Source organism: Tachypleus tridentatus, chromosome 10 (genome assembly GCF_004210375.1).
Source record: "Tachypleus tridentatus isolate NWPU-2018 chromosome 10, ASM421037v1, whole genome shotgun sequence".
In the NCBI taxonomy this organism is placed as follows: Eukaryota; Metazoa; Arthropoda; class Merostomata; order Xiphosura; family Limulidae; genus Tachypleus; species Tachypleus tridentatus.
In genome coordinates, this window is record NC_134834.1 from 110,891,093 (window position 1) to 110,904,987 (window position 13,895).

At 30.6% G+C, this 13,895-nt stretch overlaps 2 protein-coding genes across 12 annotated transcripts in view; one reads left to right on the forward strand and one right to left on the reverse strand.

Annotated features, from left to right (window-relative positions):
• LOC143230083 (uncharacterized) overlaps positions 1-13,895 on the forward strand; it is a 180,340-nt gene that overhangs the window by 151,524 nt on the left and 14,921 nt on the right. The window lies entirely within an intron of this gene.
• Positions 1-13,895, reverse strand: part of LOC143230084 (protein LTV1 homolog) — a 34,868-nt gene that overhangs the window by 8,477 nt on the left and 12,496 nt on the right. The window contains exons 4-8 of the mRNA XM_076463119.1: positions 13,439-13,526; positions 11,127-11,256; positions 9,023-9,209; positions 7,168-7,295; positions 684-838 (exon numbers count right to left, since the gene is read on the reverse strand). Of these exons, the coding sequence (XP_076319234.1) occupies positions 684-838; positions 7,168-7,295; positions 9,023-9,209; positions 11,127-11,256; positions 13,439-13,526 (688 nt within the window). The remainder of the gene's footprint in view (positions 1-683; positions 839-7,167; positions 7,296-9,022; positions 9,210-11,126; positions 11,257-13,438; positions 13,527-13,895) is intronic.

Genomic DNA, 13,895 nt, shown 5'->3' on the forward strand with positions numbered 1-13,895 from the left:
TAAATGTTTAGAAAGTCCACATGTACTGCATCAAACATACTTAATAACACATAAATGTTTAGAAAGTCCACATGTACTGCATCAAACATACTTAACACATAAATGTTTAGAAAGTCCACATGTACTGCATCAAACATACTTAATAACACATAAATGTTTAGAAAGTCCACATGTACTGCATCAAGCATACTTAACACATAAATGTTTAGAAAGTCCACATGTACTGCATCAAGCATACTTAACACATAAATGTTTAGAAAGTCCACATGTACTGCATCAAACATACTTAACACATAAATGTTTAGAAAGTCCACATGTACTGCATCAAACATACTTAACACATAAATGTTTAGAAAGTCCACATGTACTGCATCAAACATACTTAACACATAAATGTTTAGAAAGTCCACATGTACTGCATCAAACATACTTAATAACACATAAATGTTTAGAAAGTCCACATGTACTGCATCAAACATACTTAATAACACATAAATGTTTAGAAAGTCCACATGTACTGCATCAAACATACTTAATAACACACAAATGTTTAGAAAGTCCACATGTACTGCATCAAACATACTTAATAACACATAAATGTTTAGAAAGTCCACATGTACTGCATCAAGCATACTCAATAACACAAATGTTTAGAAAGTCCACATGCACTGCATCAAACATACTTAATATTGATTTACAATCCCACTGCTCCTCCTTTGATGTTTCATTTATAGAAATGTTTACAAGTTCCTTTTTCTCAGGTTCCTCACTTTCACTTTGATCCACGGTCACCACTTCCAATCCTTCAAACTTGTTTTTGATAAATTCCTTCAATGTGCTACAAAGAATGGTTCAATTTACTTATGAGTTTTATAAACAGCATAAACAGTATTATGCAGAGAAAAATCTAAGATATAATACAAGACTCAATATTCCAGATTTTATACAGCTTACTGAAAATCAACATACTGAAAGACTTAAGTATAAAACAGTTGTAAACACAAGTGTGAGATTAAACAACTTGAGGAACCATCCGTTATGTACCACAAGTCTTCGTTATTTCTATACAAAATTACAATGACATGAACAAGAGATTAGTAGAAAAATCTTATGTTATTTAAATGAATTTGATACATGAATAAAATATATGCATGTATTTTTAAAACAATCTTAAAATGGCTCTTACCCCTTATAATGTAATATCTCACAAAACACAACCATGGAATATTTTGGGTTACCAATACTAAGTTATGAATCAAAACTAAAAATTAACTGAACAATGACTATAGCTTATTATTGATCTGTACTTTTCTTACATTTTCTCTGACACAAAACAGAATAGGTTGCATCATCATCTGGTATTAACACTACTGCCTTTCTTTATTCAATAAAATAACTTTTAAAATTATTCCACAGCTATTTTAGTCTATTTTTTAAAAAATATCTCCTTAAGTAAAATTACTTTATCTTAAACCTAATATTGTCTCTTCTCTATTAAAAGTAAATTATCTTCTCAATCTATCACTGTTATCTTGCCTAGGACCTGGAAATATTCTTGTTAACCTGTTTAAGGCTCATAATATACGTAGATTAATATGTAGAATTGTACTTTTCTCAATGTTAAAATACTTTTCTTTTGCATGCATTCAGCCCTCTTACCAGAGCTGTCATCAGACAATAACATGTTTTAAAATAGATATCTAATCAACAATCACATCAATAGCTGCCACATGGATTAAAGTTATAAAACCTATAAAGTTATGGTTGAATATAGAAGATACTTAGATTGCTTGGATATTGGATATAATAAACATAAAGAAAATACAATTATAGGTATTATATAGTGAAATAAAAGTAAAGGAATGTTATATACTTAAAAACTAAACTATGAACAGTAATAAATGAACTGAACAGCACTAGTTTCTTCATTGTCCTACGCTGCACGATAACCTTACAAAAATAAAATAAAATCCATAGCTTCCAGTTCTCCCACAAATTATAACAGTTAGTATGAGAATAATAAACAATACATTAAGGAAATTATGGTTCAAAGAACACCAGAATATTATGAATTGTTCTATAAACACACCAGCTGTACCTTTATACATTGAGGAAAAGACCACATACTAAATCTACAAAATACATAGAAAACACCAAACAAAAAAAATTCAAAGAAACTGTTTCCATCCAAGCACAAGACAGTGGGTATTAATCAAAACAGTCAAAAACTACTAACACTTAATGGGCACCAATTATCACATATAAAACTTACTATTTCTCATGGTCTTCATGTAAAATAAAACCTTTAGTTTAAAATGTTACTTGAAGTATGAAAAAAAATTCATTCATTTTTATTTTACTATATAATACTTATAAATGTATTTTCATTATGTTTATTATATCAAAGCAATCTAAGTATATTCTATATTCACCTTAAGAATATAAGTTTAATCACTTTAGCACCAGGTGGCTATTATTGTTATGATTATTACCTAAATATCTATTATGTGTTTCACAGTTAAATGAATTTTTATCCCTCACCACACTGTTTTCCAATAGACTCCAGTAACAAACCAAAAAGTTCTAAAATAGATTTTTTAACATAAAGTCCATATATAATTAATTCTACATACAACTGTTTCTAACCTGTAATTCCTGCTAACTTTTATACAACATAACACAATTACCAAAGTGTAGCTACTACTGTCTTTATACAACATAACACAATTACCAAAGTGTAGCTACTACTGTCTTTATACAACATAACACAATTACCAAAGTGTAGCTACTACTGTCTTTATACAACATAACACAATTACCAAAGTGTAGCTACTACTGTTGTTATACAATATAACACAATTATCAAAGTGTAGCTCTTACTGTCTTTATACAACATAACACAATTACCAAAGTGCAACTCCTACTGTCCTTATACAACATAACACAATTACCAAAGTGTAGCTCCTACTGTTGTTATACAATATAACACAATTATCAAGTGCAACTCTTACTGTCTTTATACAATATAACACAATTACCAAAGTGCAACTCCTACTGTCCTTATACAACATAACACAATTACCAAAGTGTAGCTCCTACTGTTGTTATACAATATAACACAATTATCAAGTGCAACTCTTACTGTCTTTATACAATATAACACAATAACCAAAGTGTAGCTCCTACTGTCTTTATACAATATAACACAATTACCAAAGTGTAGCTCCTACTGTCTTTATACAATATAACACAATTACCACAGTGCAACTCTTAGTCTTTACACAATTACTAAAGTGCAACTCCTACTGTTCTTATACAATATAACACAATAACCAAAGTGTAGCTACTACTGTCCCTATACAACATAACACAATAACCAAAGTGTAGCTACTACTGTCCCTATACAACATAACACAGTAACCAAAGTGTAGCTCCTACTGTTTTTATATAATATAACACAATAACCAAAGTGTAGCTCCTACTGTCTTTATAAAACATAACACAATTACCAAAGTGTAATGCCTACTTGCCTTTACATAATATAACAATTTTGACAACTTAACTCCTTGTTTTCATACAATGTAACAATGTTCTCAACATCTAACACCTACTAGTTGTTATACAATAACTGTTCTAACATGAAAATCCTACTTTACACAGTCTATCTCCCTATTGTTGTCTCTTAACCACTATTAACTGCTTGTACAGCAGATAAGTCAGTGTGGGTTTATTCAAAGTTAAAAACAAACAATATTTATCTTTGTTATAGACTACCTGCAACTGTTATCTAACCAACCACTATTTACTGTTCATGTACTATCTACTAATATTGTTATCTAACCAACCACTATTTACTGTTCATGTACTATCTACCAATATTGTTATTTAACCAACCACTATTTACTGTTCATGTACTATCTACTAATATTGTTATCTAACCAACCGCTATTTACTGTTCATGTACTATCTACTAATATTGTTATCTAACCAACCGCTATATACTGTTCATGTACAATCTACTAATATTGTTATCTAACCAACCGCTATATACTGTTCATGTACAATCTACTAATATTGTTATTTAACCAACCACTATTTACTGTTCATGTACTATCTACTAATATTGTTATTTAACCAACCACTATTTACTGTTCATGTACTATATACTAATATTGTTATCTAACCAACCAATATTTACTGTTCATGTACTATCTACTAATATTGTTATCTAACCAACCACTATTTACTGTTCATGTACTATCTACTAATATTGTTATCTAACCAACCACTATTTACTGTTCATGCACTATCTACTAATATTGTCATCTAACCAACCACTATTTACTGTTCATGCATTATCTACTAATATTGTTATCTAACCAACCACTATTTACTGTTCATGTACTATCTACTAATATTGTTATCTAACCAACCACTATTTATTGTTCATGTACAATCTACTAATATTGTTATTTAACCAACCACTATTTACTGTTCATGTACTATCTACTAATACTGTTATCTAACCAACCACTATTTCCTGTTCATGCACTATCTACTAATATTGTTATCTAACCAACCACTATTTACTGTTCATGCACTATCTACTAATATTGTTATCTAACCAACCATTATTTACTGTTCATGTACTATCTACTAATATTGTTATCTAACCAACCACTATTTACTGTTCATGTACTATCTACTAATATTGTTATCTAACCAACCAATATTATTGTTCATGTACTATCTACTAATATTGTTATCTAACCAACCACTATTTATTGTTCATGTACTATCTACTAATATTGTTATCTAACCAACCACTATTTACTGTTCATGTACTATCTACTAATATTGTTATCTAACCAATTACTATTTATTGTTCATGTACTATCTACTAATATTGTTATCTAACCAACCACTATTTACTGTTCATGCACTATCTACTAATATTGTTATCTAACCAACCACTATTTACTGTTCATGCACTATCTACTAATATTGTTATCTAACCAACCACTATTTACTGTTCATGTACTATCTACTAATATTGTTATCTAACCAACCACTATTTACTGTTCATGTACTATCTACTAATATTGTTATCTAACCAACCACTATTTACTGTTCATGTACTATATACTAATATTGTTATTTAACCAACCACTATTTACTGTTCATGTACTATCTACTAATATTATCTAACGAACCACTATTTACTGTTCATGTACTATCTACTAATATTGTTATTTAACCAACCACTATTTACTGTTCATGTACAATCTAATAATATTGTTTTCTAACCAACCACTATTTACTGTTCATGTACTATCTACTAATATTGTTATCTAACCAACCACTATTTACTGTTCATGTACTATCTACTAATATTGTTATCTAACCAACCACTATTTATTGTTCATGTACAATCTACTAATATTGTTATTTAACCAACCAATATTATTGTTCATGTACTATCTACTAATATTGTTATCTAACCAACCACTATTTATTGTTCATGTACTATCTACTAATATTGTTATTTAACCAACCACTATTTACTGTTCATGTACTATCTACTAATATTGTTATTTAACCAACCACTATTTATTGTTCATATACTATCTACTAATATTGTTATCTAACCAACCACTATTTACTGTTCATGTACAATCTAATAATATTGTTATCTAACCAACCACTATTTACTGTTCATGTACTATCTACTACTATTATCTAACCAACCACTATTTACTGTTCATGTACTATATACTAATATTGTTATCTAACCAACCAATATTATTGTTCATGTACTATCTACTAATATTGTTATCTAACCAACCACTATTTACTGTTCATGTACTATCTACTAATATTGTTATCTAACCAACCACTATTTGCTGTTCATGTACTATCTACTAATATTGTTGTCTAACCAACCACTATTTGTTGTTTCATGTACTATCTACTAATGTTGTTATTTAACCAACCACTATTTACTGTTCATGTACTATCTACTAATATTGTTATTTAACCAACCACTATTTACTGTTCATGTACTATCTACTAATATTGTTATCTAACCAACCACTATTTACTGTTCATGTACTATCTGCTTATGTTGTTATCTAACCAACCACTATTTGTTGTTCGTGTGCTATCTGCTAATATTGTTATCTAACCAACCACTATTTGTTGTTCATGTACTATCTACTAATATTGTTATCTAACCAGCCACTATTTATTGTTCATGTACTATCTGCTAATATTGTTATTTAACCAACCACTATTTGCTGTTTCATGTGCTATCTGCTAATATTATTTAACCAACCACTATTTATTGTTCATATACTATCTACTAATATTGTTATCTAACCAACCACTATTTACTGTTCATGTACAATCTAATAATATTGTTATCTAACCAACCACTATTTACTGTTCATGTACTATCTGCTACTGTTATCTAACCAACCACTATTTGCTGTTCGTGTGCTATATGCTAATGTTGTTATCTAACCAACCAGTATTATTGTTCATGTACTATCTACTAATATTGTTATCTAACCAGCCACTATTTGCTGTTCATGTACTATATCTGCTAATGTTGTTATCTAACCAACCACTATTTACTGTTCATGTACTTATCTGCTAATATTGTTATCTAACCAACCACTATTTGTTGTTCATGTACTATCTACTAATATTGTTATCTAACCAACCACTATTTATTGTTCATGTACTATCTACTAATATTGTTATTTAACCAACCACTATTTACTGTTCATGTACTATCTACTAATATTGTTATTTAACCAACCACTATTTACTGTTCATGTACTATCTACTAATATTGTTATCTAACCAACCACTATTTACTGTTCATGTACTATCTACTAATATTGTTATCTAACCAACCACTATTTATTGTTCATGTACTATCTACTAATATTGTTATCTAACCAACCACTATTTATTGTTCATGTACTATCTACTAATATTGTTATCTAACCAACCACTATTTATTGTTCATGTACTATCTACTAATATTGTTATTTAACCAACCACTATTTACTGTTCATGTACTATCTACTAATATTATCTAACCAACCACTATTTATTGTTCATGTACAATATACTGATATTGTTATCTAACCAACCTACCACTGTTGTTTGTGTGCCTGGTAATCTTCCACAAGTTGGTTAACAATTCTACTTTCAGTATTCAAGTAACCAGCAATATCATCACCATCCAGAGCTCCTATTCCATCATCATCATACTGTTCAAATAACTTATGGAGAAAAAAAGTGAAAATTAAAGTAAGACTTTATGATGTGAAGGTCAACCTAAGATTTAACTTCTTACCTTAATGAGTGAGGAAATGTTAGATCATATTTTTAATGTGAATAAAAATCCTTGAAATCTTAGGTCATTTAAACATATCATTGAAAATTCATTTAATGATTTAAATCATTAACAGATATATAATTAAGAAAAACATTATATTCATGGTATGTGTCTGTTGTATTTCTGGGAGATTTACGTTGTAGTTTATAAATAGGTTTATATACGACATATGATTTGAAATTTGTAAAGGTTTTAAATAGGTTTACACATGATTTACATGTTGAAGTTTGTTCACTCAGTTTCTGAATATGTTTATATGTGATATACTTGCTGAAACTTGTGAGAGTTTTAAATAGGTTTACACATGATTTACATGTTGAAGTTTGTTCACTCAGTTTCTGAATATGTTTATATGTGATTTACTTGCTGAAACTTGTGAGTTTTAAATAGGTTTACACATGATTTACATGTTGAAGTTTGTTCACTCAGTTTCTGAATATGTTTATATGTGATATACTTGCTGAAACTTGTGAGTTTTAAATAGGTTTACACATGATTTACATGTTGAAGTTTGTTTACTCAGTTTCTGAATATGTTTATATGTGATATACTTGCTGAAACTTGTGAGTTTTAAATAGGTTTACACATGATTTACATATTGAAGTTTGTTCACTCAGTTTCTGAATATGTTTATATGTGATTTACTTGCTGAAACTTGTGAGTTTTAAATAGGTTTACACATGATTTACATGTTGAAGTTTGTTCACTCAGTTTCTGAATATGTTCACATGTGATTTACTTGCTGAAACTTGTGAGAGTTTTAAATAGGTTTGCACATGATTTACATGTTGCAGTTTGTTCACTCAGTTTCTGAATATGTTCACATGTGATTTACTTGCTGAAACTTGTGAGAGTTTTAAATAGGTTTACACATGATTTACATGTTGCAGTTTGTTCACTCAGTTTCTGAGTATGTTCACATGTGATTTACTTGCTGAAATTTGCTTAACCTTTGAATAAGTTCATTCTTATCTTAAAAATTCAAGTTGAGTTTGTGGTACTTAAACAAAAAATACAGTATCCAAGTACCTGACTTCTATAGATATTAGAGGCATAAGAACCTACTGTGTGAAAAAGCAGATGTAGTGATGGAAACTATAAAACTGATGTAAAACTAAACTACCTGTTGAAGAAGACAACAAAATGGCTGACTGAATAAGTGGAAAGTATTACTGAGTTGGAAAGTAAGTAAACTTTATTTAACAATGAAGGGAAGATTACATCAACTTTTTATGTATTCATAGGGTTGAGGTTTATTTGTAAGGTATCTGAATGCAGATATGATTCAATGTTGAAGCATGTTTTCTGGACCATTGAAAAAAATCTATAGCTATCTTAAAGAGACAAGATTTATTTTTTGGAACTTTAGGCAAGTTTGTACATGTCTTAAGTGTTCAAGTTTGTTTTCTCAACCTCTGAATAGGTTTATGTATAATTCACCAAGTTTGTGTCATTGATCTTCTAAATAAGTCATCACACAAATGATGGTTAATTCATTAATAATTCAGTAGAACCCTTATAACATGATTATCTTGTTCTTAAGATTACATAGCCACAAACATAACACAGTTTCAGAGTATCCCATAAAGAAAACACAGCTTGTGCGTGTACCTTCTCAAACCGCTCATCTAAAGTCTGCAAAGCCTCACTCCGTGGCAGTACTGACGATGTCATGGAGTAGTTAGTAAATCGTGACTTTGTCTCTTCTTCTTCAAATGACCACTGTCCATCAGATACACTGTTCAAATCTTCTGTTTCATCAGATGGTAAATAACCTTCACTGTCATCTTTAGAATCTCTAAAAAATTTTATCATTTACCAATATCACTTGTGATTAACATCTAACTAATTTTCAATTGTTACTCTGATATCATCCACAGCTTCTTTCAAAAAAACCTGTGTTCTATCTTCTTTAATGTATTGGGGTAATATGTAAATTCTTTCTACAGTACCACAGATTTTAGCTTACACTTTTAAAAACACTTTGAAGAAACATAATACATGGATCACCTGTTCCTTTTCACTCTTCAGTGATGATAAAACTTAACCCTAATTTTCTTATACTATTGGTACAACTGCTTAAATCACTTTTTATTTAATTAAATAATGCACCAAAGAACACAGAATTTACAAAAAACAGATAACATCCTATAATTATAAAAACAAAATTCTGGCTTTCCAAGTATACAAGACATCCATTAAAAATTCAATTATGCTCATCAATATGATTCTTGTGAGAAAATAATTTGAACTAAAACAAAACACACAACACTTTACAGAAAACAGCATAATACATCATCTGATAGAATGAAACTCTGGTTTACTGTTGGCTATTAACAATATAGCATTAAATGTCAGAGAGCTATTGAGAACTTGTAAAAGGGAGGATGTGACAAGATGAGACTTTCTGGTTAATAGCTCCATAAAACAAATAAGATAGAAGGCTATAAGATGTAATATCTATATTAAAGTGAGTAATGTACATTAAATTCAGTGCTCCTGAGAGGGTGGAAAATAAATTGGAGAAGGAGGACCTAGAGAGCAAATATTACAATCCTCATAACTAGAGGGTATAAAGTTTTTTTTAACATCGCCTTATAAATTACTTACTTAAAATCTTGTATAATATAAACATTTAGATAACTAATTACATTTTTATGCCAAGTTTATTTGCATATCATGATAATAAAGTAGTTTAGTTAATTTTAAATGTACTACATTAAAACTTTATGACAAACATTTCAGCTGTAAAGGAGGAAACAAAATAAGTTTGTAATATAGAAAAGACAAATGATTAGCTGAAATGTACCTGTAATCACTAGATATAATTATTACTTGTTCCTTAAATCACTAGGTAACTGTCCATCACTTGTACCTGTAATCACTAGGTAACTGTCCATTACTTGTACCTGCAATCACCAGGTATAATTATTACTTGTACCTGTAATCACTAGGTAACTGTCCATTACTTGTACCTGTAATCACTAGATATAATTATTACTTGTTCCTTAAATCACCAGGTAACTGTCCATCACTTGTACCTGTAATCACTAGGTAACTGTCCATTACTTGTACCTGTAATCACTAGGTAACTGTCCATTACTTGTACCTGTAATCACAAGGTAACTGATTATTACTTGTTCCTTTAATCACTAGGTAATTGATTATTACTTGTACCTGTAATCACTAGGTAACTGTCCATTACTTGTACCTGCAATGACCAGGTATAATTATTACTTGTACCTGTAATCACTAGATATAATTATTACTTGTACCTGTAATCACTAGGTAACTGTCCATTACTTGTACCTGTAATCACTAGATATAATTATTACTTGTACCAGTAATCACAAGGTAACTGATTATTACTTGTACCAGTAATCACAAGGTAACTGATTATTACTTGTACCAGTAATCACAAGGTAACTGATTATTACTTGTACCAGTATTCACAAGGTAACTGATTATTACTTGTACCAGTAATCACAAGGTAACTCATTATTACCTGTACCAGTAATCACAAGGTAACTGATTATTACTTGTACCAGTATTCACAAGGTAACTGATTATTACTTGTACCAGTAATCACAAGGTAACTCATTATTACTTGTACCAGTATTCACAAGGTAACTCATTATTACCTGTACCAGTAATCACAAGGTAACTGATTATTACTTGTACCAGTATTCACAAGGTAACTGATTATTACTTGTACCTGTAATCACTGTCTGCTGGTTCATTGGCTAGGGTAATAAAGTCATCTTCAAGTTGGTTTTCTGGATCCTCAAAGTTAAAATCATCATCAAGTGCTGCTACAATATCAGGATCCCAGTCTGGATGAGGACCTGCTTGAACAAAGTAAAAGAATTACTTAAACTCATAATAAAGGTACAATACAATCAGAATTACTTACTCTAATAAGAAAGGTAGAATACAATCATCTAAAAATAAAATTAAAAGTTACTAACTGTACAGAAAAAGAGAAAAAAAGGTCATTTAAAAATCTGGTTAGCCAAACACAAACCACACCACTAATAGTCCCTTAGTAGGAATACTGTACAAACCTAACAGAACCAAGACTATGGTAAAACCTAATTACCCTGCATCAACTCATATTAACTACAGAGCCAAGACTACGGTAAAATCTAACTAGCCTGCATCAACTCATATTAACCTTCACTGTACAGAGCCAAGATTATGGTAAAATCTAATTAGCCTGCATCAACTCATATTAACCTTCACTGTACAGAGCCAAAACTATGGTAAAATCTAACTAGCCTGCATCAACTCACATTAACCTTAACTGTACAGAGCCAAGACTATGAGATAATCTAACTAGCCTGCATCAACTCACATTAACCTTCACTGTACAGAGCCAAAACTGTGGTAAAATCTAACTAGCCTGCATCAACTTACATTAACCTTCACTGTACAGAGCCAAAACTATGGTAAAATCTAACTAGCCTGCATCAACTCACATTAACCTTCACTGTACAGAGCCAAGACTATGGTAAAATCTAACTAGCCTGCATCAACTCACATTAACCTTCACTGTACAGAGCCAAGACTATGGTAAAATCTAACTAGCCTGCATCAACTTACATTAACCTTCACTGTACAGAGCCAAGACTGTGGTAAAATCTAACTAGCCTGCATCAACTCACATTAACCTTCACTGTACAAAGCCAAGACTATGGTAAAATCTAACTAGCCTGCATCAACTCACATTAACCTTCACTGTACAGAGCCAAAACTGTGGTAAAATCTAACTAGCCTACATCAACTCACATTGATCTTCACTGTACAGAGCCAAAACTGTGGTAAAATCTAACTAGCCTGCATCAACTTACATTAACCTTCACTGTAGAAAGCCAAAACTATGGTAAAATCTAACTAGCCTGCATCAACTCACATTAACCTTCACTGTACAGAGCCAAAACTGTGGTAAAATCTAACTAGCCTGCATCAACTCACATTAACCTTCACTGTACAGAGCCAAAACTGTGGTAAAATCTAACTAGCCTGCCTCAACTCACATTAACCTTTACTGTACAGAGCCAAGACTATGGTAAAATCTAACTAGCCTGCATCAACTCACATTAACCTTCACTGTACAGAGCCAAGACTACGGTAAAATCTAACCAGCCTGCATCAACTCACATTAACCTTCACTGCACAGAGCCATATCCATGGTAAAATCTACTTATATTGGACAAAGTGCAATAAATTCACTATAAAGTATGAACATGACCAAGATTACAGTCGTATCTTCTTACCATACATACTGTATAGAATTAGCATGACTACTTTCTAATCTTTTAATTTAGATGAACCACAGTAATCTTACTCTACAGGTTTAACATGACCAAGACTACTGTATCATCTACATAACCTACATGTAACATAATAAACTACTGTGTAAAATTACAAACCTAAGACTACTGTAACATCTACATAACGTGCATGGTACATAATGAACTCACTGTATAGTATTTACAAAACTAAAACTACTGTATCATCTATATAACCTACAATAAACATAATAAACTACTGTATAGAATCATTGAAACTAAGACTACATGAAACATAATAAACTCCTTTATAGAATTCTTAAAACCAAGATTATTGTATCATCTACATAACTGACATGAAACATAATAAACTAATTTATAGAATTCTTAAAACCAAGATTACTGTATCATCTACATAACCGACATGAAACATAATAAACTCACTGTACAGAATTATTGAAACTAAGACAACTGTATCATCTACATAACCTACATGAAACATAATAAACTAGTATAGTATTATCCAAACTAAGAGTACTATAAAATCTATATAACCTACATAACTTATATGAAACTTTTCTGTAATATTACACAATTGCTATCTTTTCCATGATCACCACAAGGAACTGAACCCTGAATTTATTTTAACTTGTTTAATTATAATGTGTCATAAATGCTTTTGAAAGAAATAAATATACCCAGAAAACAACTTTGTTTATTCAACAAACACCTGTACCTCTATGTGGGGCAGCTTTGTTCAGGATTCCTTCAGTTTCTTCCACAGCAGATGCAAACACAGAGGATGGCAAATAGAGACTTGGTTCCTATGAAAAAACACACTGTACACTCAATCACAGAACTCCAGTACTCAATAGATATACATTACATATTCAGTATGGCTTCATTCAGTTTAAAGTGTTGAAAATCTGGCTTTTGACATCAGCAAAGAACTTAAGTCATTTACACACTGCCTAATGTAAACCTAACATCCTAGATTACACGTGATAAACTGAAAACTTCTATTAATTCACACACTCTGACTGATGTAAACCTAACATCCTAGATTACACGTGATAAACTGAAAACTTCTATTAATTCACACACTCTGACTGATGTAAACCTAACATCCTAGATTACACATGATAAACTGAAAGCTTCTATTAATTCACACACTCTGACTGATGTAAACCTAA